Source organism: Brassica napus, chromosome A9 (genome assembly GCF_020379485.1).
Source record: "Brassica napus cultivar Da-Ae chromosome A9, Da-Ae, whole genome shotgun sequence".
NCBI lineage: Eukaryota > Viridiplantae > Streptophyta > Magnoliopsida > Brassicales > Brassicaceae > Brassica > Brassica napus.
Window position 1 is genome coordinate 41,320,139 of NC_063442.1, and position 24,838 is coordinate 41,344,976.

Consider the following 24,838-nt stretch of genomic DNA (forward strand, 5'->3'; position numbering starts at 1 on the left):
ATTGTAAGCAAATTCAAAACTTAAATTAGTATAAAATATTATGTAATATTATACTATGCTATATACATAAATAGACATGAAAGAAAGATGAGTCATCTCCGTCACATGTTTATTGACCACATACATATGCACTGAGTGCTACTTCCTCTGTTTTTAAAAGATGCATATTCTAGACTTTTCACATATATTAAAAAACTCATTAAATATGCATTATTTTTTGTGAATAACAATTTTTCATAACTTTTGGCTAATAGAAATTTCATAAACACCATTAATTTTTCTGAAACTTACAATTTTTCATAAAATCATCATTGAAAAGGTAAAAAAATATATCTTTTTGAAACAATTTTTTTTTCTAGAACATACATCTTTTAGGACCGGAGGGAATATATTCTATATGACAGAAATAATACAAGATTATAACTCCACCCATAACCTCTAATACTAAACATTACCTCAATCTATAAATATTAAACCCTAAATCCAACCACTAAACCCAAACCCAAATATAAACTATAATACATACTCCATCTGTTTCATATTAAGTGTCATTTTGACTTTGTGCACACAGATTAAAAAAACAATTAATTTTTTGTATTTCCTATATAAAAACACAGTTACCTATACACTTAATCATATTTCAACCAATAGAAAAATAAATTACTGCATAAAATTAATAAATTTTGCATTGAAAATAAAAAATGATACTTATATTCCACATAGCCGAAATAGTATAAAATTATAACCCACCCACAAACCTTAATAGTTCAGAACGTTCTTTTGTACAAAACAACTTAACATAAATAAGATAACAAATGGATGATGTCTTGTAAAGCAATCTGATCGGAAATAAGCGGAATATGAAAAAAAAATGACCAAAGAAGATAAAAAATAATAATAAGGAAAATAGCAAAGCATTAAAACTTTTACGTGAACGTGTAAGAGAATGGGACACATACATAAGTGGAAAGTGACCAATCCCCAACACCTCATCTTCAAATTTATTTATTGTTTATTACATTATTATTGCCATTATTTTATTCAATTAATTATTAGTATTATTGTCTTTCGCATAAAACAGCACTGCAACGATATAACAAAACAAATCCTATAAAATATATTTTGGCAGTAGTTTAGACTATTTTGTTAGACTAAAAAAGTAAAAAACCATTTTAGTTGCCCGAGTAAAGAAACAAAAACAAATATAGTTTTCAAATGCAACTTTTTAAAAGCTGAGTTCGATAGAGAGGATATGTACTTGGTGTAATTTATCATCTAACAGTTTATTAAAAATGGGATAATAATTAGTAAAAAATATACAAGAATATTGGGAAGTTAGGGCTGAGCTTCATCAATGCGTCACTTATCTCGTGAGAGTGAGACTTTTGGACGGACACGCCTCTGATGGAACCCACCTGCATTGCTTTTGGCCGGACCCTTTTTCATTTTATTATTATACTACCAAAGTAAAGAAGATGCAACCACCATCCCTCAAATCTCTCTCTATTTTACTATTATCCTTTGAACTTTTTTTTTTCAATAGAAATGTGCACACAACCAAATAACCAATCATACACTAAATTTACCCATATTGAAAAAGTTAAAACAATAGTTTTTTAAAAAATAATGAATTTAATATGTTGGACAGAAAATAATCAGTAATACTGTAGTAAAATATTAGAAGAATTATTACAAATTATTCTCATATTCTTTATTACGAGTTGAACATTTCTCCATCACGTGATGTTCGATGTGAATAACCGCATCTGAAGAGGCAATTGCCTTCTCAATGTCATATCCGTAATAACAGTCAAACTCGAGGGTTAAAAAGAACTCATGATAAATAAAGCTTTTGTCGCGCCACGAGGGATCTGAGACAACTCTGACACATTGAATGAAACTCCAACCGTTAGATCTCCATCCTCCGCGCCATCATACGAAAATCGACGGTCGTCCAGATAAGTATAAACCCCCTTGTGACGTAGACGATCACACCTCCATGCGTTACAGCTGGCAACTAATATTCCGAGCTGAATAACTTCGAGAAATGTGGCCGATTAACTCCTAGGGATAAGCCTCTCTACTTATCACTCCGCTAGCTTTTCTTCGAGTGATAGCTTATTCCACTTATCATCACCCAATTATCTGTCACCTTCGCTTATTAAAATCTCCATTTCTGCAAGTGTTCATGTCCGTATTTATATCTCGAAGAGAGAGAGAAATAAAAGGAAGAAGCTTTATTTTTTCTTTTCTTTCTTGAGTCCAAAAATCAATCAATCTTCTTCTTCTTCTACATCGATCTCTTTCTTCCTTCATGGTAAGTAAAAGCTTCGTCTCTGTTTTTATTTTCCTCTGTACCCTTTATGATAAAAATAATCTCTTTTTAAAGCTATTTAATTCCATAGCCATTTCTAGGAAAGATTTTTAATTTTACTGATTTATCGTTATCTGCAGAGATGCGAAGTTTATTGATATTTTTAATTTAATATATAATCTGGAACGAAACCTAGATTTGAGCTTGTATATGTTGCAGATCTGGTGATAGTGTTTGGTGGTCTGAGTTGAAAAAAAGTCTCATGTCTTCTCTTAGTAGAGAGCTTGTGTTCCTGATCTTACAGTTTCTCGATGAAGAGAAGTTTAAAGAGACTGTCCACAAGTAAAATCTTGCCTCCTCCTTCGATCTAATGAACTGTGTTAGCTCTTTGTGTTTGGTTCTAATGCTGATTGGTTTTGTTAATTAGGCTTGAACAAGAATCTGGATTTTTCTTCAACATGAAGTACTTTGAGGATGAGGTGCATAACGGGAACTGGGATGAGGTTGAGAAGTATCTCTCTGGTTTCACTAAAGTGGATGATAATAGATACTCTATGAAGATATTCTTTGAGATAAGAAAGCAGAAGTATCTCGAGGCTTTGGATAAGTAAGGAGTGATGATGGAGCTTTGTTTTGTTAATAATAAAAGAGAAATAGAGTTTTGATTTGTGGTTTTTTTATTTAAAACTAGGCATGATCGTCCCAAGGCGGTGGAGATACTAGTGAAGGATTTGAAAGTGTTTTCAACTTTTAACGAGGAGCTTTTCAAAGAGATAACTCAGCTCTTGACGTTAGAGAACTTTAGGGAGAATGAACAGTTATCAAAGTATGGGGACACCAAGTCCGCAAGATCAATCATGTTGGTGGAACTCAAGAAGCTTATCGAGGCGAATCCTTTGTTCCGTGATAAACTGCAGTTTCCTACTCTTAGAAACTCAAGGCTGAGGACTCTTATCAACCAGAGGTTAATTTATTGCTGCTTTTGTCTTTAAGTTGTTGGCATCATCAATCAACTCATTACTTCTTTTTGTTAACTTGCAGCTTAAATTGGCAACATCAGCTTTGTAAAAATCCAAGGCCAAATCCGGATATAAAGACTCTTTTTGTTGATCATTCGTGTGGTCCTCCTAATGGTGCACGTGCTCCATCTCCTGTGAGTAATCCACTGCTTGGTGGATTGCCAAAAGCTGGAGGGTTTCCTCCTTTAGGCGCACACGGGGTAAGCTCTAGTCTCTTATCTTTAGTTTTTAACTTGCATTTCTCCTGAGGCTAAATGTCTCTTATCTCTCTAGCCGTTTCAACCAACGGCCTCACCCGTTCCACCTCCTCTTGCTGGTTGGATGTCTAGTCCTTCCTCTGTCCCACATCCAGCTGTGTCTGCAGGACCCATTGCTCTTGGTGGTCCTTCTATCCCAGGTACCACTCCCTTATCAAATAAACTGTGTGCGATTTACCAGAGACCAATAGCTCAACTGGAAAGGATCCTAACCATTGTGTCAGAGGTCTCCAGTTCGAGAGACTGTTGGGACGAAACTAATATTACATGATGTGTTTTCGGAAAAAAAAAACTGTGTGATCTATTCATTGTGCTTACAATGGAGCTCCTTTGATATTTTGGTGCAGCGGCGTTGAAGCATCCGAGAACACCTCCAACTAATCCTGCTTTAGACTACCCATCAGCAGAGTCTGAACACGTCTCGAAAAGAACAAGGCCTATGGGAATCTCTGAGGAAGTGAGTCTAGGTGTCAACATGTTGCCAATGTCATTTCCAGGGCAGGCTCATGGTCACAGTCCAGCTTTCAAAGCACCTGATGACTTGCCTAAGACGGTTGCACGAACTTTGACTCAGGGCTCATCTCCCATGAGCATGGATTTCCATCCAATTAAACAGACCCTGCTTCTAGGTCTGTTAATGAGCTTTCATGTAATAATAATAATCATCAGCGATGTTCTAAATTGGATTTTATCTGTGTACCAGTTGGTACCAATGTAGGTGATATAGGTCTGTGGGAAGTTGGTTCTCGAGAAAGATTAGTACAGAAGACCTTCAAAGTCTGGGATATAAGTAAATGTTCAATGCCTTTACAGGCTGCTCTGGTGAAAGAGCCTGTTGTATCTGTTAACCGTGTGATATGGAGCCCAGACGGTTCCTTGTTCGGTAAAAACAATCCACCTTTAAGTTAACATGTGCGCAAGAATGAAACTATATACCTCTTCCTTACGTTTCTCAAATGCAGGAGTTGCCTACTCGAGACATATTGTGCAACTATACTCTTACCATGGAGGTGAAGACATGAGGCAACACCTTGAGGTTTAATAACATTGACAAGCCTCTTCTTTTTTACATTCTTTTTTTTTTCACTGTGGAGATTTGTCTTGTTAATTATTGTGATTGTTTCAGATTGATGCTCACGTTGGTGGTGTGAATGATATTTCTTTCTCGACTCCAAACAAGCAACTGTGTGTGATAACCTGCGGTGATGACAAAACCATCAAGGTCTGGGACGCTGCGACTGGTGTCAAAAGACATACTTTTGAAGGCCATGAAGCTCCTGTTTACTCTGTTTGTCCTCACTACAAGGAAAACATTCAAGTAAGCTTAACTAGCCATTGATCTCCCTTAAGGCTTCAAATGGGTGGGTTGACCATGTGTCATGTCCATCTCCAAATATAAAGTTGACCATGTGTCGGTTTTTTGCCAGTTTTACCGGGTTTTCTCAAATCCCGGTTTTAAACCGAACCGTACTCCGCTTCTTCAGTGGTCACGGTCGGACCAGTTTGACCTGCCGGTCGGACCGGTTTGACCTGCCGATCTAGTCCGGTTTTCAAAACCATGCTTTTGAGTTAAATCAAATTGAGGAAAAATAAGAGTTTTAGAGAAATTAAGTTTTAGAGAAATTAAGTTTTTTCACCAAAATCGCAATTTCGAATTTTCCTTACAAAACCGCAAAATGAGGATATAATACTTATTCAAAATGTTGATCCTCCCTCCCTTCCATTACATGTTTATAGTTTTTTGACTTTTTTTTTGTTTTCTTGTCTACAAGTTCATATTTTCTACAGCACTTGATGGGAAAATCAAGGCATGGTTGTATGATAATATGGGATCTCGAGTTGACTATGATGCACCTGGTCGATGGTGTACTACAATGGCTTACAGTGCGGATGGAACTAGGCTATTCTCTTGTGGAACGAGCAAAGATGGAGAGTCTTACATAGTTGAGTGGAATGAAAGCGAAGGAGCTGTTAAAAGAACTTACCAAGGATTCCACAAGCGTTCTCTCGGTGTTGTGCAGTTTGACACAACTAAAAACCGTTATCTAGCTGCTGGCGATGACTTCTCCATCAAGTTCTGGGATATGGACAATGTGCAGCTTCTAACTGCCATTGATGGCGATGGAGGCCTCCAGGCAAGCCCGCGTATCCGGTTTAACAAGGAAGGCTCTCTCTTGGCTGTGTCTGGAAACGAGAATGTGATCAAGGTTATGGCAAACTCGGATGGTTTGAGACTGTTGCACACTTTCGAGAACGTTTCATCTGAATCCTCCAAGGTACTTAAAATTTAAGCTTAGCTTAAAATTACTTACAAACAATTGAAAAGTTTCATTAACACTTCATTTCTACATTTGCAGCCTGCAATAAACAGTCTTGCAGCGGCAGCTGCTGCTACGAGTGCTGCAGCAGATCGATCAGCCAATGTGGTTTCCATCCAAGCAATGGTAATTAATATTTTTAAATATTCAAGAAATCGCTAGAGGGTAGCTAGGCCCTTTATAGGGATTATTGATTAGGCAGACGCCTAAACCGATTTTTAGAACACTATATTTTCTTTGTTCTCTCACTCATTTCTATTTTCATCTTTCCATCATTCATCACCACCTCGCCTTTTTATAGAATGGAGATGCGAGGAATATGGTGGATGTGAAGCCAGTGATAACAGAGGAATCAAATGATAAGTCTAAGATATGGAAGCTTACTGAAGTCAGCGAGCCTTCTCAATGCAGGTCACTGAGACTCCCTGAGAATCTGAGAGTCGCCAAGGTATATATCATCAATATACATTTTCTGATCAATGTTTTCTTCTTTTTCTGATGATAAACCGATAACATTTTGCAGATATCAAGATTGATTTTCACCAATTCAGGAAACGCTATCTTGGCTTTGGCATCAAACGCTATTCATCTTCTGTGGAAATGGCAGAGGAATGAGCGCAACGCAACTGGAAAGGTAAACTTGACTGATCTCTCTCTAACTTTCTTGGTCAAATAATGATAAATTGTCATTCATTCATATAGGCTACAGCTTCTTTGCCACCTCAACAGTGGCAACCAGCAAGTGGGATCCTAATGACTAACGACGCAGCTGAAAACAATCCTGAGGAAGCTGTACCTTGTTTTGCTTTATCCAAGAATGATTCGTATGTAATGTCAGCCTCCGGTGGAAAGATCTCCTTGTTTAACATGATGACGTTTAAGGTAACTTATAGACACATATGTTTGATGTTTTGTATTATGCATTTTGATTCACTGAGTGATTGTTCTTGGCTCTGATAATGTTGTGCTAGACGATGGCTACTTTTATGCCACCGCCGCCTGCTGCAACTTTTCTTGCATTCCATCCTCTAGACAATAACATCATTGCTATCGGAATGGATGATAGTACTATTCAGATTTATAACGTCCGTGTTGATGAGGTAATGAATCAAAATCTAAAGAGAAGAAGCAGTGTTTTGTATGTTTGATATGATGGTCAACATGGTTCCTTGATTGCTCGTGCAGGTGAAGAGTAAGCTTAAAGGTCATTCAAAGAGAATAACTGGTCTTGCCTTCTCCAATGTGTTGAATGTGCTGGTTTCTTCTGGAGCTGATGCTCAGGTTCGAACCATCTTTTTTTTGCTTTTTTGAGAATCAATGGGACAAGATCAACAGTCTGGTATGTTCTTCTTGTTGTTGCAGCTTTGTGTTTGGAACACAGATGGATGGGAGAAGCAAAGAAGCAAGGTTCTGCCACTTCCACAGGGAAGACCAAACACTGCACCTTCAGACACGCGTGTTCAGTTCCACCAAGATCAAGCTCACTTCCTCGTCGTGCACGAGACGCAGCTTGCTATTTATGAAACAACCAAGCTCGAATGCATGAAACAGGTATCTCTCTCTCTCACACACACTGCAAGATCTGCAGTGTAATAATGCATTTGATTAACGATTGTATTGACTTCTTTAACAGTGGCCAGTGAGAGAATCGTCAGCTCCAATCACTCATGCTACGTTCTCATGTGATAGCCAATTGGTCTATGCGAGTTTTATGGATGCAACGATTTGTGTATTTAGCTCTGCTAATCTAAGGTTGCGTTGTCGTGTCAACCCTTCTGCATATCTACCAGCTAGTCTCAGGTAAACAACAGAGGATTCTTGAATTTTTTTTTTTTCTTAAAATAGTAAATCTTGATGAAGCTTTGGTTGTTCTTTTTTTTTTTTTGCAGTAACTCGAACGTACATCCTCTGGTGATTGCGGCACATCCGCAAGAACCAAACATGTTTGCAGTTGGTCTCTCAGACGGAGGTGTTCATATATTCGAACCGGTTGAGTCGGAAGGTAAATGGGGAGTGGCTCCACCAGCTGAGAACGGGTCTGCAAATGGCGCAGTTGCTGCACCATCCGTTGGAGCCTCTGCCTCTGATCAGCCACAGAGATGATCTGATCATATGGATCCATCTACCTCTCTGATTCTCTTTCTTTCTGTTAAAGTTCTTTTTTATCTTTTTTTTTTGGGTAGAAATATTTATGATCCAGAGATTCTTGACATGTTTAGTTGTAACATATATTCAGCGTAATTTAGTAGTAAAGTTTGTTTCTTGTGACATCATAGATTTTCATGCAGACGATACTTAGAATTTACATGGCATTTACAAGAGTGATTAGTTTATGTTGACGATAGTGACAGCAAACCAAAGAGATCCCAAAAGCTGCTCACATAGAAGAGAACTCTATGTTCATTTTACAGTCAGACCTCACTTCACTCTCTATGCTCTCTTATTATCTGAATATGATAATGCAATAACTGCTCCATTGGTACACTTAGACCTAGGCATTCATTTTCAATTCAGTTTTGGTTTTTCAGTTTTAGACATTTAGAAACAGTTCAGTTATTTACAAAATTTAGTTGTCATTTTGATTTCAGTTTGGTTTGAGCAGCAATGTTAGGAACGCGACTAATATTCGAAAAAAATTTAGATCCAATTCGGTTATGGTTTGGTTCTATTTTTTTGGATAATATAAATAAATAATGTAATTCAGATTTTCCAGATTATATATCGAATAATTTGGGTTATTCAAATAAAAATGTAAGGTAATTCAACTAATTTTAAATATTTGGATTAAGAAAATATTGGAATAATTTCGATTTTTGATTAAATCAATTTATAAAAAGTATCTTAAAATATGATAGATATTTATAATATGTATTTTAAAGATCAATTGGTTTCGATTTTTTGGTTTAAATAGGATCCTATTTATGAACTAAATTTGGTTTCAGTTGAGATAAATATGTCAAGGCCTCAGGTACATTAGTCAGATAATTACACAGAGCAAATGATTACCAACTTTTTCATGACCAAGATGAACACAAACACTCGATTCTTTCCAAAAACGATATAACTTTCTTTTTTTATTCAGAAACAAACACAAACAACATTGTAGTTTAAGAAGAAGATGACGATGACGACTCCTCTTTCACGCGAACAACACCATCGTTAAGCAACTTCTGCTCAGTTTTCTTCCCCTCCCCACCACCACCAAACATCTGCTTCCTATAAACCTGATGCAACCTCCCAAACAACTCCTTCTTAATCGACTCAAACGCCATATCCAACCTCTCCAGCTGCTCAAGCGCGTTCTGATTATACATAAACAAACCATAGTAAAGCTCAAAGCTATCACTCGACGTGTTCTCCACCAAATCAAGCAACGTCTCGTAACCTTTGGTGTTAATTGGAGAAGACTCGACTCCAAACTTCTCCAACACTCTCCCCATGGTATGCGTCACGAACTGGGACCCAGCGGCGTGCTTGTCGTGCTCCTCGCAGCTCATCTCCACCATCCGACAGCCTTCGCTCTCGAACACCTTGAGAAACTTGTCGCACCTCTCGTGTCGAGAGGATTCGTCTCCGATCCTGACCTTGTCGTAGACGAAAGGGAGGCCCGACCAGGAGTGCTTGCCGCTCTCGGGTCCGAACATAGGGTGAGTGCAGAGGATGTCGAACTCTTTCGGTAAGTACTTGAGGAAGAGGGTTTTGGGGAACTCTTTGACGGAGAGGACGTCGACGAAGAGCGTGCTGCGGCGGAGGCGCTGGAAGGGGAAGGATCGGAGGACGGATTCGGTGGAGAGGATGGAGGTGCAGAGGAGGACGACGTCGGGGTGCTGCTCGCAGAGGTCGTGGGGGTTGTGGAAGAAGCGGGCGCCGATTGAGGAGGCGGCGGAGGAGTAATCGGAGCGGGAGTGGGTGATTAGGTCGTGGCCGTGGCGGATTAGGGTTTTGGAGAGGAATTGGCCGAAGTTGCCGAAGCCTAGGACGGCGATTTTGAGGGCGGAGGATTTGCGGTACTCGGATTTGAGCTGGGTCTCGTAGTCGAAGATCTGGGCGGCGTCGATGGCGCGGATGCGGAGGGATCTCGGCGGAGAAATGGGTGGGTTCCGGCGGAGATTGGGTGGGGAGAAGAGGGGCTTCGTGGGAGAGAAATGGAGCAGCATTGTTTGGTGGTGGTGGAGAAGAGATTAGTGGTGATTTGAGGAGTGTGTATGCAAATGCCCCAACTTGTGGAAGAAGAGGATGGAGATGAAGAAGAGAAGCTATATGAGGAAGAAGATCGAATCCGATTAATACCACAACCACAAGGACCGTAAAATAAATTAAAATAATTTGTCATCAAGTGGAATTATGCTTCCCACGTTTTTCACTTTTCTGTAATAACCCCTCGTATAACATTATAATTAAGAAAATGACCCACAAGTTCTCTTTTTCTACTCTTAGCCCCTTAGATAAATAGTTCCAAAACTGTCTTCCCAACGAAATAAGCTCAAGCAAGTTAGAGGAGGTGGATAAATTTCGTGGCTTTGGTAAAATCTGATCCTGTGATCCACACTCTGTTGCCACTGACGATGAAAGGAGATTCTTGAGATGTTTAAGGAGAGTGTGTTGATGCTATGGAGGACGAGATGTTTAGAGGCTAACGAGCAAAGATGGGAAGCTTGCTTTGGAAAGGACGAAGCATGAAGTTGAGAAACAGGAGATCTCACCGTTGATGCAAGTTATGCCTTTGTATTTGAACAGTCGGATTCTAAGAGCATTGCAGGAGTCATTAGCCACTGAGCTCGCTTCCAGTATGAGTGTTGCGCTTGAACTGGAGAGGAATCTGACGGTGGCTTACAATCGGGAGTTGCTGGAGATTGTGGCTGGAGCCGAAGGTGTTAGTTAGAAACTAAAGTTGTTTCTAACCATCAAGTGTATGTGTAATAATGTTATGAAAGACGATTTAAAAAATGAGCTCTCAATCAACAAAAAAACAAGTCTCAAATACTCGGTGGATTTCTAAATTCTAGACAGCACAAAAAGTGATAAAGAGACAGAGAAAGCATCATTTGGTTTTGGTTCTTTAAATGAGCCCTCAATCAACAAAAACAGGTTTTGTTTAAACCACCTACTTCAAAACGAAAACAAGAATGGTAAAAAGGAGACTTTTGAATCGATTCTCCATCATCTTCTTCTTCATCATCATGATAACTCAAGTTTGAGATTAGAGGTACTTGAAAAGGATACCACCGTGAGTGGCAAAGAAGGGAGCAAACACAAGAGACTCAACAGCCATAAGCTTGATCAGAATGTTCAACGAAGGTCCTGAGGTATCCTTCAATGGGTCTCCAATGGTGTCACCTATCACAGCTGCCTTGTGTGGCTCTGAACCCTTTGGTCCAAGACTCTTTGCGTGTTCCGACACACCAGCCTGGAAAACAACAAATCTCAATGCTTAAGGACTTTGATTCTCATCTCTTAAAAAAATGGTTTTGATAAATCAGTTCTGTACCTCAATGTATTTCTTGGCGTTGTCCCAAGCACCACCAGTGTTGGATGCAGAGATGGCAATCTATTTATATAAAACAAGAACGTGGATGAGCATATGTTAAATTGCATTAAGTTACTCACAAGAATATACCTGAACACCGGAAACAAGGGAGCCGGCGAGAACACCAGAGAGGGTCTCAACACCAAAGAAGAAACCAACAATGAGAGGAGTGAGCATGACAAGGCAGCCAGGAGGAATCATTTCCTTAATAGAAGCATCGGTGGAGATCTTGACGCATGTGGCGTAGTCAGGCTTTGCGGTACCTTCCATGAGTCCAGGGATGGTGTTGAACTGCCTGCGAACCTCTTCAACCATCTTAAGAGCTGCACTTCCCACACTCTTCATCGTCATGGCCGAGAACCAGTAAGGAAGCATGGCACCGACAAGCAGACCAATGATAACCTTAGGAGTCAAAACATCCACGGTGTGGACTCCTGCACGGCTCACAAAGGCACCGAACAAGGCCAAGGAGACCAACGCAGCAGAGCCAATAGCAAATCCCTATATGGAACAGTCAGCATTATTAGCAAATTAAAACAAGCAACCAAGCTTGCATAAAGGGGCTTAGAATGCCACGTACCTTTCCAATAGCGGCGGTGGTGTTTCCAGCTGCGTCAAGAGCATCGGTTCTTTCACGGATGCGGTGGCTCATTCCAGCCATTTCAGCAATACCACCAGCATTGTCACTGATGGGACCGTAGGCATCAATGGCCAAACCAGTGGCGATGGTACTGAGCATCCCTAGAGCGGCAACAGCAACACCATACATAGCAGCAAAGCTGAAGCTAACGAAGATACTGATAGCAATGGCGAAGATTGGAATGATGACGGACTTGTAACCAAGGGCCAGTCCGAATATGACGTTGGTGGCTGCACCAGTTCTGCATGAATCTGCAACATCTTGCACAGGGCTGCAAGAACACAAGTACATTAGAGTTGTCCTATTGATGGTAATCAAAGATGGTGAAAGTAGTTTCTTACCTGTAGGCGTTGCTGGTGTAGTACTCAGTGACAAAACCAATAATGAGTCCAGCCCAAAGACCAACACAAACACACAGGAATAGCTGCCTGGAATCCAAAATTGTACAACCATAATTAGAATCTTACACCGTAGACAAAAAGCAGAAAGAAGGATCATATTACCAGTTCTGCACGACTTTTTGTGTTCCAAAGTTAAAGATGGTGAAGGAAGAAGGCAAGCCAACCCATGACACAACAGCGATTCCAACGGTCATGATAGCAGTTGAGATGATGAGCTGGTTCTTCAACGCAGGCTCAATCTCCTTGACAGCCTTAATCTCAAAGAAGTCAGTGGCGAAGAGAGTTGTGATCAAACAAACCAAGATACCCATTGAGCTGATGAGCAGTGGGTAGCACATGGCAGTGAAATCGTGGTTGATACCGAAGGAGGAGATGGAAGCAACAACAAGTGCGGCACATGATGCTTCAGCATAGGAACCAAAGAGATCAGATCCCATACCAGCAATGTCACCAACATTGTCACCCACATTATCAGCAATGACCTGTAACATAACCGACAAAACAAAGTCAAAAACTTTTCTGAAAAGTAAAAGCAAAAGCAGTGTCATGTACTTACAGCTGGGTTTCTTGGATCGTCTTCTGGAATATTCCTCTCGATTTTACCGACAAGGTCAGCACCAACATCAGCAGCTTTAGTGTAGATCCCACCACCAACACGTCCAAAGAGAGCCATGGAAGACCCACCAAGCCCGTAACCAGTAATAGCCTCAAAAAGACCTTCCCAGTCATCACCGTAATAGATCTTGAACACGTTAATGGTAATGTACAGCACCAAGAGACCACTAGCGGCGAGAAGGAAACCCATCACAGCCCCTGACCTGAAGGCAACAATGAAGGCCTTTCCAACACTTTTCCTCGCCTCCAAGGTGGTTCTAGCGTTAGCGTAGGTAGCAATCTTCATGCCGAGGAAGCCAGAGAGAACGGAGGTGACCGCACCGAGGATGAAAGCAATGGTGCTGAAAGCCGCGGTGGCCAACGCAGGCTTGCAGGTTTTGGTGGAGTCGTAGGTGCAAGGCTTGCTCTCCGTGCTGAATCCCTCGACGGAGCCGAGGAAAACGAAGATGATAGCGGCAAAGAACACCATGAAGACACCAACATATTGGTACTCCGTGAATAGGAATGAAGTTGCACCTGTCCCCAAACACACACCGAATCAGATCCTCACTTTTCAGACAAGACTAGATTCCAAAACACATCAGATTAAAAGATTACTAAACTAGTAGTAGTTTAACGTCCTTATCAATACAGTAAAACAACCTTCAATCACCAACCAAACCAAACATAGCCAGATCTAGGACAACGACCGTGAGATCTGAACAGAGTGTGACGAGATCTTACCTTCGGATATAGCTGTCTGAATCTCAGCGCACTTAGCGACGACGCTCTGGTCGTTGACACCTTCCTCTTCCTCGATGAGGTAATCTCCGTAGCCATTCTTAGCACCGCCGGAAGACGACGATGCGCCTTGGTCGCCGGAGACTTTCACGCGAGAGACGATGAACCATTGGAAGAGCGAGAAAACGATGCCGACCACCGCGCAAACCGGGATGAGGATCTCCGTCCAGAGCTCCGGGAGAAAAGCTGACGCCACCATTCTCTCCGTACGACGATAAGAGACACAACAAACAACAAACAACACAGAGATGAGATGAGATAGTGTTTCGATGGAAGATGAAATGAGGATATCGTGTCGTTTTATAACACTGCCTCTCCCTTCGCTTGGATGCTCTATTCAAAATCCGGTGCGGTTAGTTGCACCGTTCTTTACGCTACACCCTTAACGCTTGCTTTCATCTTGGCCGTTGATTTTAGGGCTTAAGAGACGAGGTGCGTGTGCGTTACTGCGTTGATGTCCGTCCGATCGTGGAGTACAGGATTAGCGCTCAGCTGATTTTGTAGTCAATCGTCTACGTGGTGTACATTAATTAGTTTGCTTTTTTTACACTTATTGGAATTAATTAGTTAGGTGGAGATTATGTTTATCCATGGTATATTCGAGTATTTATAGAGAGTGATTGTATTTATACTAGGGAAGTATATCATTAAATCCTCGTCATCATTTTCAACCAGTGATTCAGTGTACAGTCAGATACGGATTAAATTTAAATCATTTGAAAGAATAATGAAATTTAGAATGCCCTTTTTTCAAAAAAAAAAAAAAGAATAATGAAATTTATTTTAGCCAGATAACAAATACATGTAATTTAATGAAAGAATAGATCTAATCAATCTTATGATTAGTATGTTGATTTTTTGTGTTTCGGATTCAACTTACTTTTTAGCACGACACAGTATTGCTTTTTTTTTTAAATTAAGGATTTTTAAAATGCATATTTTTTTCATTTTTAATATATGATATTTTCAATGTAAATCGGGAAGCTAATAAAGTCGTGGATGCATTAGCCCGATTATAAATTTCTGCTACGTTTACATGTTGCTTTCATAACTATGTTCATGTAAAGATAATAAACTTTCTACATGAAAATTATGTACAAGTTCGAAATTATTAATAAAGTAAGAAAGAAGTTAGAAAAAAAAAGATGATATTTTAGAAATAAAATAAAAAATATTAAAAATCTTTACATTTTCTAAACAAAAGAATCATTAAATATTTATCTTTAACAAATAATAAAATAGATTGTATAATATCATTAGTCATATAATATAAATTTTTAATAAACTTTACATTAAAAATTAAAAATGTAATGTAATTTGGAACCAAAAAAAAAATCAAAACGTCGTGTATTTAAAAGCAAATGGAGTATAAGATTATGAATTAAAATTTAAACTAGATTTTGACCCGTGCAACCGCACGGGTGTTTGTTTTCACTTTTCCATACATAAATTATTGTTTTAAAATATAAATAGTATATATTTTTAGTGCTAATCATATACTTAAATATTTATATAACTATTTCAAATACAATAATTTTATAATTTACATGTTATAATTAATTAATTATTTAAACCTTATGTATTTGCCACTTCTTATTATATATTTATCTTATTGTATTTGCATTTAGTTATTAAGCAAATTAATATATTCATGAGAAATATATTTAAAAAAATATTTTGTATTTAATTTATGCTAAATTCTGACCCGTATTTCAAAACTGGATTTTTTTTTACCAATATTTTTATGCTTATTCATTTTAGATAATTTATTATTGTATATATAAAAGTGTAAGATATGTTAATTTTTAGACATGTATTATATAGTTTGTTAATTTTAACTCGTTCTATCATCATATTATATTTTAAATAAATAGTTTATATTTATGAAAATAAAATTTATAAATTTATCAATTGAATATAATTTTATCATATTTATTTTAGTATAATAATTATATTTTAACATGATCATGACTATAAAAGTAGATAAAATAGGATATAATTTATTTATTTTTATTTCTAAACGATAACTTAAAATATATTAAGTTATTGTTTAAATATTACACAGATTTATTAGAATTTTTAAAATATAATATATAAATATACATTATATTATATTTAAAATGAAAATATATTATGATTAAAGTAGTTACAAAGATTTTATATTATTAACTTTAAAGAAATACATGTTAATTTTTATACATGTATTATATAGTTTGATAATGTTAACCCATCTTACCAACATATTAGATTTTATTTTTCAACATAAATATTTTATAATTACGAAAATAAAATATATAAATATATAAATTTAATACAATTTTATTATATTTAGCTCAATATAATAATTTAAATTTAATATGATTGATTATGATTATATAATAACTAAAATATTATAAATTTTTTTATTTTTCATTTTATATAACTGAATATATTAATGTATAATAATATTTTAAACTAATTTCGAAATTAGTGAAAATATTTAAATATAATTTCAAAATTGAAGATCTTGTAAAAATCTTTTTAAACAGATTTGTTAAAATTTTAAAATAAATATATTTATATTTAAAATGAAAAGATATCAAAAGATACTATGATTAAAATATTTTAAAAATTATATTTATTATAAGTCTGAATTAAAATATAGTATGAATTTCTATGAATAGGTCCATTAGGTCCATTTTTAAAAAAATCACACATGAATCAAAGTTGTGACTTCTATTTTAATATATAAGAAGTTTAGAATTTTAAAAAGTAAAATTTAAATATTTTACCAAAAAAATAATAAATATATTTAAAAACTCAGTATTCGTGTTATGGGAATCGATTCTATAGTGGTACAGTGTACTTTAGCAACTCGCTTCGACGTTATACTAAACTCATGTTGGCAACAGGTTCGATTAGGTTTGGATTCCAAAACTTCTATTAGGTTCGTCTCATCTTATTCTTCGGACGAAAGAGAAGGGGTACAGCAAGGTACGGTGCACTCTACTGTATGTGGACATTTCCGCCAAAGAATAAGAGCTGTGAGAGGATATAGCGGAGGCCTTTTCGAGCGGCTACGTATTTATGTGTATTGAATGGTGTGCAACTTTCCAGTCGGATAAATACTCTTTTCTTTTTAAATATCTTTATTAACTTTTGTATTTCTGTGGAGCATTAATTATTTTTCTTGTACCAGTGAGTAGTGACCACTCATGCTCATCTTTTGTTCCCCTTTGCATGTTGCTAACGAATATGGAAAATTACCAAGTGATAAAATCTTTCCGAGTTATGTGGCCAACATTAGGACATGTACCTTTCAATCACGATTTAGTTTCCTTTATTTATAAATTATATAATCATATATATGGGATAGGTTATCAATCGTGATGGGATGTAAACGTAGAATTCAAACCAGTCTCAGCTAATTAAAGTAACAATAATTGAATTAGAAAGGAAGTGAATGATTTTACACGGTAACATAATGTGGACTTCCCATGATTATTATGATTAGGAGTGATCGTCGGCGCTATTGCAATTATAATGTTTTTCTAATTAAGGCAAACAAAGCTCACCAAAGTTCGGTGACATCTCAACGTTTATATTGACAATGCCATAAAATGGTGTTACGTCTATCTTATTAAAAACATCGTGGATATATCCATAAAAATGATCTCGTGGTTAAGAAGAAAAAAATAAAGATCTATTTATTAAAATGAAAGAACACTTTGTTTTATTAAAATGAGTGACGGATGGGTCATTTGTTTATCGGTAAAATGTTGAATGGTGGTTTGTGATTTATTGATGTGAATTATATGATAAAGAATACGTGGCCCTTTAATTTATTATTTTATCCACAAAGTGGTGTCAGATACTTTTATAGTATCTAGAAATATAATAGGAAATTTGTCAAATATAATCTTTATAAAAAAAATGTACCTGAGAACAAGATTTAGTATAACTGATATCACTCACATTATTTTAAAGAGTGACTTTTACTCTCTCAAATATTTTGATAAATTTGAGAACAAGATTTATTATTATTTTTTTTTTGTAAATTTGAAAAAATATTAATAAACAAAATTGGTAAATATGTTCATACTTCACAATATTTTCTTGCCAAAATTATTTGACATAATTGAAGTTATTGATACAATTTCAATAGCAAAACACAATAACATAAAATATTAATCAAATTTATTACAACTAAAGGAAAATAATTCTCAAGAAAACTTAGTCAAATTCACAAAAGATAAACCATTACATAAGTTTAAAGATATAACACTTTCATTAGAAGTCTTATGGAAAGTCTTTTCGAAAGACTTAAATTTAAAGCATAAAATTGAAATATAAGCGATAAATTTAAGAGGAAAATTAAAATTTAAGCAGGAAACTCAAAAATTTAAGTGAAAATTGAAATTTCAAATTTTTTGAAAGTTAAAAAGTATATCTTATGATCTAAGAAAATACATTAAACCATGTTACTTGATATTCTTGAAGTTACTTAACACTTTTTAAACTTAAATAAACATATCTTAAAGTTACTTAACACATGAATGTCGGTAAACTCATAATTAAAACCATTTAAGTTATGAATTTCATTCAGGAGCTCAAATATCAACTAATATACATGAATTAACAAAAAAATATTAAAAATTCATTATAGTTTTAGAGAAAATAAAAGTTTATTAAACATTGACGCATACGACTTCCAATGAGGTCATTTGGTAGACTTTTAGAAAGTCGTCCATTTGGGTTAGTTTTGCAATTAATTTTTAACCTAGACGACTTATATGGAAGTCGTTCATCTTTGTTTGTTTAAAAAATATTTGAGACGACTTCCTTATAAGTCATCTAGGGTAAACGGGTTAGTTTTGCATTTGACCGGATTGTATCAGAAATTTGACTATTTCTAGACGACTTACACATAAGTTGCCCAGTAGGAAATTAAAAAAACAATATTTTTGTTATACCAAGACGACTTCCATGAAAGTCGTCTCAGGTTAGTTTTGCAATTGAAAAATAAAACAAAAAAAATTATTTTTTTCTAGACGACTTACATGGAAGTAGTCCGCCCGACGACCTACATGGAAGTTGCCAAGATAAGCAAAGTTTGACCAGAATCTTGGAATAAAATCATCGACGACTTTCGTGTAAGTTGTCTAACGGACGACTTTCATGTAAGTCGTCTACAAAAAAAAAATCATGTTTTATTTTTCAATTGCAAAACTAACCTGAGACGATTTACATGGAAGTCGTCTAGATATAACAAAATGTTGATTTTTTTTAATTTTCTACTGGACGTCTTATGTGTAAGTCGTCTAGAAAAAGTCAAATTATTTACACAATTCGGTCAAATGCAAAACTAACCCGTTTACCCTAGACGATTCACATGGAAGTCGTCTCAAAATTTTTTTTTAACAAACAAAGATGGACGACTTACATGTAAGTTATCTCTAAAAACACATTTAAAAGTCAATTGCAAAACTAAACTATGCATTGACCAGAAGACTTCCATGTAAGTCGTCTACATCCATAAGACTTACCCGAAAGTCGTCTGGGCGAACAGAGCAGAAAAAAAAACTGATTTCATAGTTTCAACTAGTGAGATAACTTGTTCAGCACACATAAGTCTTCTCCAAGCACCCAAAATCTCAAACAAAAATGACTCACCAAGAATCGTAAACTTCAATGGCTCTATGAACCACAAAAATTTTAGAATCAAAATCTTAGGTTTTTTTGGATGAATATGGAGATAAAGTAAATAGATGTTGTTTTTAGTTCATAAGAATTGAGAAAGAGGAAGTGTAACTCGATTTTATGTGTATTAAGAGCTTCAAATTGGTTGTTCATAGTGGCTGGTGTATTGATGCCAATGGTAATCTTGTAAATACTTGAAGATGATGAGGTTGAGAGAGTTAAAATATCATTTTCAAACAAAAAAAATTAGTGGCATTTTCGTGATTAATTTAAATTTGTGAGATGAATAAGGCAAATTTTTTTTAAAAAAAAGATATATGTTAGTTTTGTGGTTGACTTTGAGTTTTTAATCTATTTTGAAAAAACCCCAATATAATATTTGGATTTTATTTTTGCGTGAATGGAAGATAGCGGGGAAAATCATGTATAACATTAATAATTTGTATGCACACTACACCAAACCAAGTGACCTTGCAAGAGTTAAGGAGCGGTCCCATGATATTCCTGCGGGTAAGGTGGGGTCCATCACCACCTCAAATAGATCAAGACCCTTGGATTGGTTGGTGTCTGAGAGTCCCTCTGATCCAACGTTCCATCTCTCTGTTTTAACAATTCCTCTGATTCGATCTCTCACCGACACAAGTTCCGGTAACTTTTTGCCTCATTTGTCTTGACACAATCACCGCAATAAACTAGGTTCATTTGTTTTAAATGTAATTATTATAATTCTTTTATTAAACAAAAATTGAAGTTTAGTCGTAATTGGAAGAATAACAGCTTGTTTTCTGATGCAACCTCCAATGTTTGTCTCTCTTTTCTTTTGTTTCGTAGTTTATCAAAGAAAGGGAAATGACAGATCATATTTGGAATATTCGATAGATATTCGTTGCCATTTGCAGAATTGCCCGCCAAACCATTTTATTCGTTTCTTACCCTAGGCTTCGTCATCGTTTTACGTGGGCCTCTATCTCTGAACATTTGTAGGTTTTGACCAAAACAGCTGGGCTTTGGTGACATTTTCTAAGTTTTTATAAATTATTGTTGTTCATGAAAACACAAGTATATCAACACATATGTTGAAGTAGACAAATAACTTGAGGTACTAAGAACTATAGCAATATTAGCAAGAAGAAAGCGAAAGGAAAGAGAGGAAGCTGAATCCGGCGATCTAAAGTAGGGCTGGGCAAATAAACCGATCCCGAAAATCCGAACCGAATCCGATCCGATAAAAATGAATCCGAACCGATCCGAACCCGACGTAAATACCGAATGGATCTTGTTTTGTGGTATTTTGGGTTATGGGTATTATCCGAACCGAACCCGAATCTAAATGGATATCCGATAAAACCCGAAATATTCAAAACCTCGAAAAGATCTTGTACCAAACATGATCTCAATTCCTAATATGTATCCAAAATACACTATGAAATATTGAACATCTAAAATACTTATCTATTACATGAAGGTTGGTGGTTCTATTGCATGAAGGTTGGTGGTACTATTACATGAATGTTGATGGTTGAAGATGGCCGTTGAATCTTGAAGTATTTAGATTTTGATTTTGTTTTCGTTAAACAATGTTTCTCATTTCACGAGAACTTGGTTTTCATTTCATGCTTTTACTTATTTGGTTTTCTTTTTATCAGTAAATTTTTTTTTTTCGTTTGATTTTGAATGATCACGGTTGATGTTCCTTATTTTTGAATCGATTTTATTTAATTTTTGGTTACAAAATAGATACAAATCAGATATTTTAAAACTGAAGAACCGATTTTACTCATGTTTTGGTCATAAAATAGGTAAAAATCAGGTACTTTTAAACCGAAAAACCGATTGGGATCTGAACCCGAGAGTATATTGGGTTGTACCGATTCTTTGAAGATTTACTAACCCCGACCCGAACCGATAGAACCCGAACCGGTCCCGAACCGAACTTTCATATAATCCGAATGGGGCTGATTTTGATAAACCCGAAAAACCAAAACCCGATTGGATAAAACCGAAACCCGTTTGGGACCCCGAATGCCCAGGCCTAATCTAAAGGTTGTAACTCTTAACGGGCTTCGAATATATCAACAAGAAGGGTGTTAAATTTTCAAATCATGCACTAATTGGGCCCCAACATAACACATCGATAGTTTAGTCTTGTCCACTGAAGCTTTCATCTTTTGTGGATCATAACAGTAACACTATAGATTAAGGATTTAGTTGGGCCTATTTGGACCAAATTTAATTATCCAAAAAAGTAGATCTACCGCAAATTTTAGTAACACTACACAACAATCTTTAAACACAAAAATGTAAAACCAATCAACAATAAATTTACAGTGAAGCTTATAACCTTTTCTTAATATCCCTAGAATACTTGTACAGTCACAACTACGAGAAACCAACCGACCAATCTTGCATCATTTCGCCTGAACGACGTCCCATTGCTTATATCTCCAAGAAACAACCAGCTTGAACGTGGCCTTTATATTTTCCATGTGTTTCCAGTTTTACCCATCGAGAGTTGCTCATATCCCAATTATACCCTACACTTGGTTCGCCGTACCGGGCCGAACCGATCACGACCACCTTCCCAGACCTCCTTACCGCCATGTATGATACATTGCACACGTCATCAGGTAGATTCACAACTTTCTGCCACGTGTCATCACTCTTCACCGTCAGATCACGACGGCAGCAAGCGTAGAGCTCACCGTTCTCAGCGGCTGCACAGACCGGTGGCCATGTAGACATCCCGTGAGCGAGAAAGTCTTTCGCTTCTTGACACCACTGCCGCATGGTGACGTCGAAACATTCAGCGGTTTTACTAAACTGCCCTTGCTCCTCCGTGGCGTAACCACCAACGACGTGGAATTTGCCAGCATGGAAAGTCGCCGCGCATTCGTCTCGCTCACGGCCCATATCTGGCAACAAAGCCCATCTATCTTCCGCCACGTCATACATTATAGCTGACGTCAGCGCGTTCTTGTCTTCGTCGTGTCCACCGGCCACTAACACGTTCCGTTCAGAATCCGAAGCGCAGGCGAAGAAGGACCGTGGCCCACCTGGCATGCTTGTCCCGTTACGCCACGTGGAATTCAAGAAGCTGAAGATGAAGACCGAATCAGAGGTCCGCCACGTGACCGGGTCAAGTCCACCAATCACAACAAGATCCGTCCCGACAGAAGCTAATCTACAAAACAGAGGCAACCCGTTGGATTTCCCGGGAACCGGAGGCAGCTCGGTCCATAAACCGGACTCTGGTTCAAGAATAGAGATCCGGTACACGGGCGTTGGAATGGTTTTTCCCGATCCGAGTTGTGAAACCGGGTCGAGACGAGCTTGAGACAAGACAACAAGCTCCTGGCTATGTCCTGAAGCTTTCCGGTGTCGTAAAAAATCAGGGAGACTGATCTCTCGCTTCCAGACTTTGCAGACGGAGGAGATCAGAGGAAACTGCTTGTAGGAGGTGCGTAGGAGACACTCGCGGGCTAGGGTTTCCAGAAGATCGGGGATAAGCTCCATTGTCACAGAAATATCAGGTTGAAGAGAGAAGAAAATGATGCGATATATTTTTTCAGACGAAATTATTCAGGTTGTTATATGAATGATGATGTGAGAGAGAGAGAGAGGTGTTGGCACTTTATATAGATAGTCTTCAGTCTTCTAGAATCTAGAAACTGAAAGTGAAATATTATAATTCGTTAATAGAACTTACTTTTTATTGTCTTAATTCCTAAATGAAGAATGCTACAGTACATTGGATTGATTGCCGCTGCAAACAAAATATTGTAATTATTTGTGTCAATAATATTAATTTCATGATTCCAATAAGAAAAATTAGAAGTAATGGTTAGACTACAAAAATGTGAATTTTAACATAGAAACGTAAGGTTTACGTTTTTTCATTGAGTAACGATCAGATCGGTTAATAGGAACAATGTGCGGTTATGGTTTACGTGATTGAGACGTTATACCAATCGAGACATTGTGGACTTGTATGATGTGATAGCCGTTGGGTTTTAGATATGCAAGCAGTTTTGTAAGCCAGTCTGATTAGCTAAATGAGAGTCTCGCTGCTTAATTTATTGTCTACCGTTTATTTTACTATTTAACTAATTAACTAATCGGAATGCCACTTGTTTTTTTTATTTGGGATATATTGTAGATTACTAGTGTGAGATTGTGTATTAATTTACTGATTATTCACGTTTAGCGTCTTAAAATTATCAGCTGGATTTGCGAAGAATGTAAAATATTAGTTATATAATTTAGAATATTAATATGCTCGACGTGGAACCAACGATACCGTGTGCCATAATTACTAAACTGTGTATAAATAACAAATAATCTTCAAGTATAACGTGTTAATGGAGATGCTTTACGTAGGTACATTATATTTAAGACAAATTTAAAAATACAAAACTGTAGTAGTGGATGTATAAAAATGTATATGATGTTGGGATTTAAATCAATGCTATATAAAGACATAATAAAACCGAAAAAGTCAAAATATGGTAGATAAAATATTCGAGATAGTATATGAAGGTCCATGTGATCCCATGTGGCCTAATTATTTACGAAGACATGCTAACCAATAGGCAATTAGGCACCCAAATGCTTATTATATGTTAACTAGGGGGCTGCCCGCGCTTCGCGCGGGGCTTATTACTTAGTTGTTGTTGCGTGTGTTTGATCTGGGTGTTCCTATGACGTTGTCAGTGGTGTAGGTCGTATGGCTAATGCATAGATGGGAGTTTGATATGTGACGTAAGTGGTCTACTTATCAAGTTTTGTCCTTGTTTATGTGCTTTGTGGTGGGTTGTTTTGGTGTAGGATAAAGTATAAGTTGTATGGATATTTAACTGGGCGTTGTGAACAATATTTAATTTTTGTTTTTGAATAAATTTTTCCTGTAATAATATTTGGTTGGAACTTTTTTTTATTTGTAGTTTTAGACGTTTGTCTAAGTTTGATTATTAGATTTAGCTGTATATTGAGGGTTGAATTTGAAACGTGGTAAACGTTTCTAATTTGATATGTAATCGAAAAGTATTGTTGTATAAATTAGGTAGAGGCCTCTATCTGGCTTTATAGATATTTTAATCGGTCAAATTTTACTATCTTTAATCTTTTTATGCCCTTTAATTGTATAATGGCTTGTCATCGTACAATTTTGTAGATGGGTTCTTTTGAATATTTAACCATTTGTTCTCTGAGTCGGTTTAACTTCATTGTGTATATTTAAAAACTGTAATAAGTGGCCAGCGTTATAATAAAGTCATTCAATAATAGTCTTC

General features: G+C 36.7%; 4 protein-coding genes across 4 annotated transcripts; 1 reads left to right on the forward strand and 3 right to left on the reverse strand.

The window, feature by feature from the left end:
• The first annotated feature begins 2,178 nt into the window (after positions 1 to 2,178).
• Positions 2,179 to 8,178, forward strand: LOC106367073 (protein TOPLESS-like). Its single transcript, XM_013806763.3, has 20 exons — positions 2,179 to 2,317; positions 2,534 to 2,656; positions 2,742 to 2,921; positions 3,006 to 3,278; positions 3,356 to 3,533; positions 3,607 to 3,730; positions 3,938 to 4,219; positions 4,294 to 4,473; positions 4,553 to 4,626; positions 4,717 to 4,908; positions 5,363 to 5,866; positions 5,948 to 6,034; positions 6,210 to 6,356; positions 6,432 to 6,542; positions 6,611 to 6,790; positions 6,880 to 7,008; positions 7,094 to 7,189; positions 7,271 to 7,459; positions 7,542 to 7,708; positions 7,798 to 8,178. Exons 2-20 carry the CDS (start codon positions 2,577 to 2,579, stop codon positions 8,009 to 8,011), a joined length of 3,387 nt encoding a protein of 1,128 aa, XP_013662217.2. The 5' UTR covers positions 2,179 to 2,317; positions 2,534 to 2,576; the 3' UTR covers positions 8,012 to 8,178.
• Positions 8,179 to 8,905: 727 nt separating this feature from the next.
• LOC111200313 (arogenate dehydrogenase 2, chloroplastic) lies at positions 8,906 to 10,637 on the reverse strand. The gene has a single exon (XM_022691084.2). It carries the CDS (start codon positions 10,063 to 10,065, stop codon positions 9,016 to 9,018), a length of 1,050 nt encoding a protein of 349 aa, XP_022546805.2. The 5' UTR covers positions 10,066 to 10,637; the 3' UTR covers positions 8,906 to 9,015.
• Positions 10,638 to 11,108: 471 nt separating this feature from the next.
• LOC106367071 (pyrophosphate-energized vacuolar membrane proton pump 1-like) lies at positions 11,109 to 14,070 on the reverse strand. The gene is given in 8 exon segments (NM_001315900.1): positions 11,109 to 11,315; positions 11,397 to 11,456; positions 11,526 to 11,936; positions 12,016 to 12,346; positions 12,417 to 12,503; positions 12,579 to 12,958; positions 13,033 to 13,607; positions 13,815 to 14,070. Coding segments are annotated over 8 exon segments (2,307 nt in total).
• Positions 14,071 to 21,794: 7,724 nt separating this feature from the next.
• LOC106364559 (F-box/kelch-repeat protein At1g15670) lies at positions 21,795 to 23,432 on the reverse strand. The gene has a single exon (XM_013804107.3). It carries the CDS (start codon positions 23,061 to 23,063, stop codon positions 21,987 to 21,989), a length of 1,077 nt encoding a protein of 358 aa, XP_013659561.2. The 5' UTR covers positions 23,064 to 23,432; the 3' UTR covers positions 21,795 to 21,986.
• Between the last annotated feature and the right edge of the window lie 1,406 nt (positions 23,433 to 24,838).

Excerpts from the sequence above, each read along its gene's own strand:
- LOC106367073 (XM_013806763.3), top strand. The coding sequence starts at position 2,577 with ATGTCTTCTCTTAGTAGAGAGCTTGTGTTCCTGATCTTACAGTTTCTC. Across the intron at positions 3,534-3,606 it reads CTCCTTTAGGCGCACACGGG|CCGTTTCAACCAACGGCCTC; the intron begins GTAAGCTCTAGT and ends TTATCTCTCTAG. Across the intron at positions 7,460-7,541 it reads AGCTCGAATGCATGAAACAG|TGGCCAGTGAGAGAATCGTC; the intron begins GTATCTCTCTCT and ends CTTCTTTAACAG.
- LOC106364559 (XM_013804107.3), bottom strand. The coding sequence starts at position 23,063 with ATGGAGCTTATCCCCGATCTTCTGGAAACCCTAGCCCGCGAGTGTCTC.
- LOC111200313 (XM_022691084.2), bottom strand. The coding sequence starts at position 10,065 with ATGCTGCTCCATTTCTCTCCCACGAAGCCCCTCTTCTCCCCACCCAAT.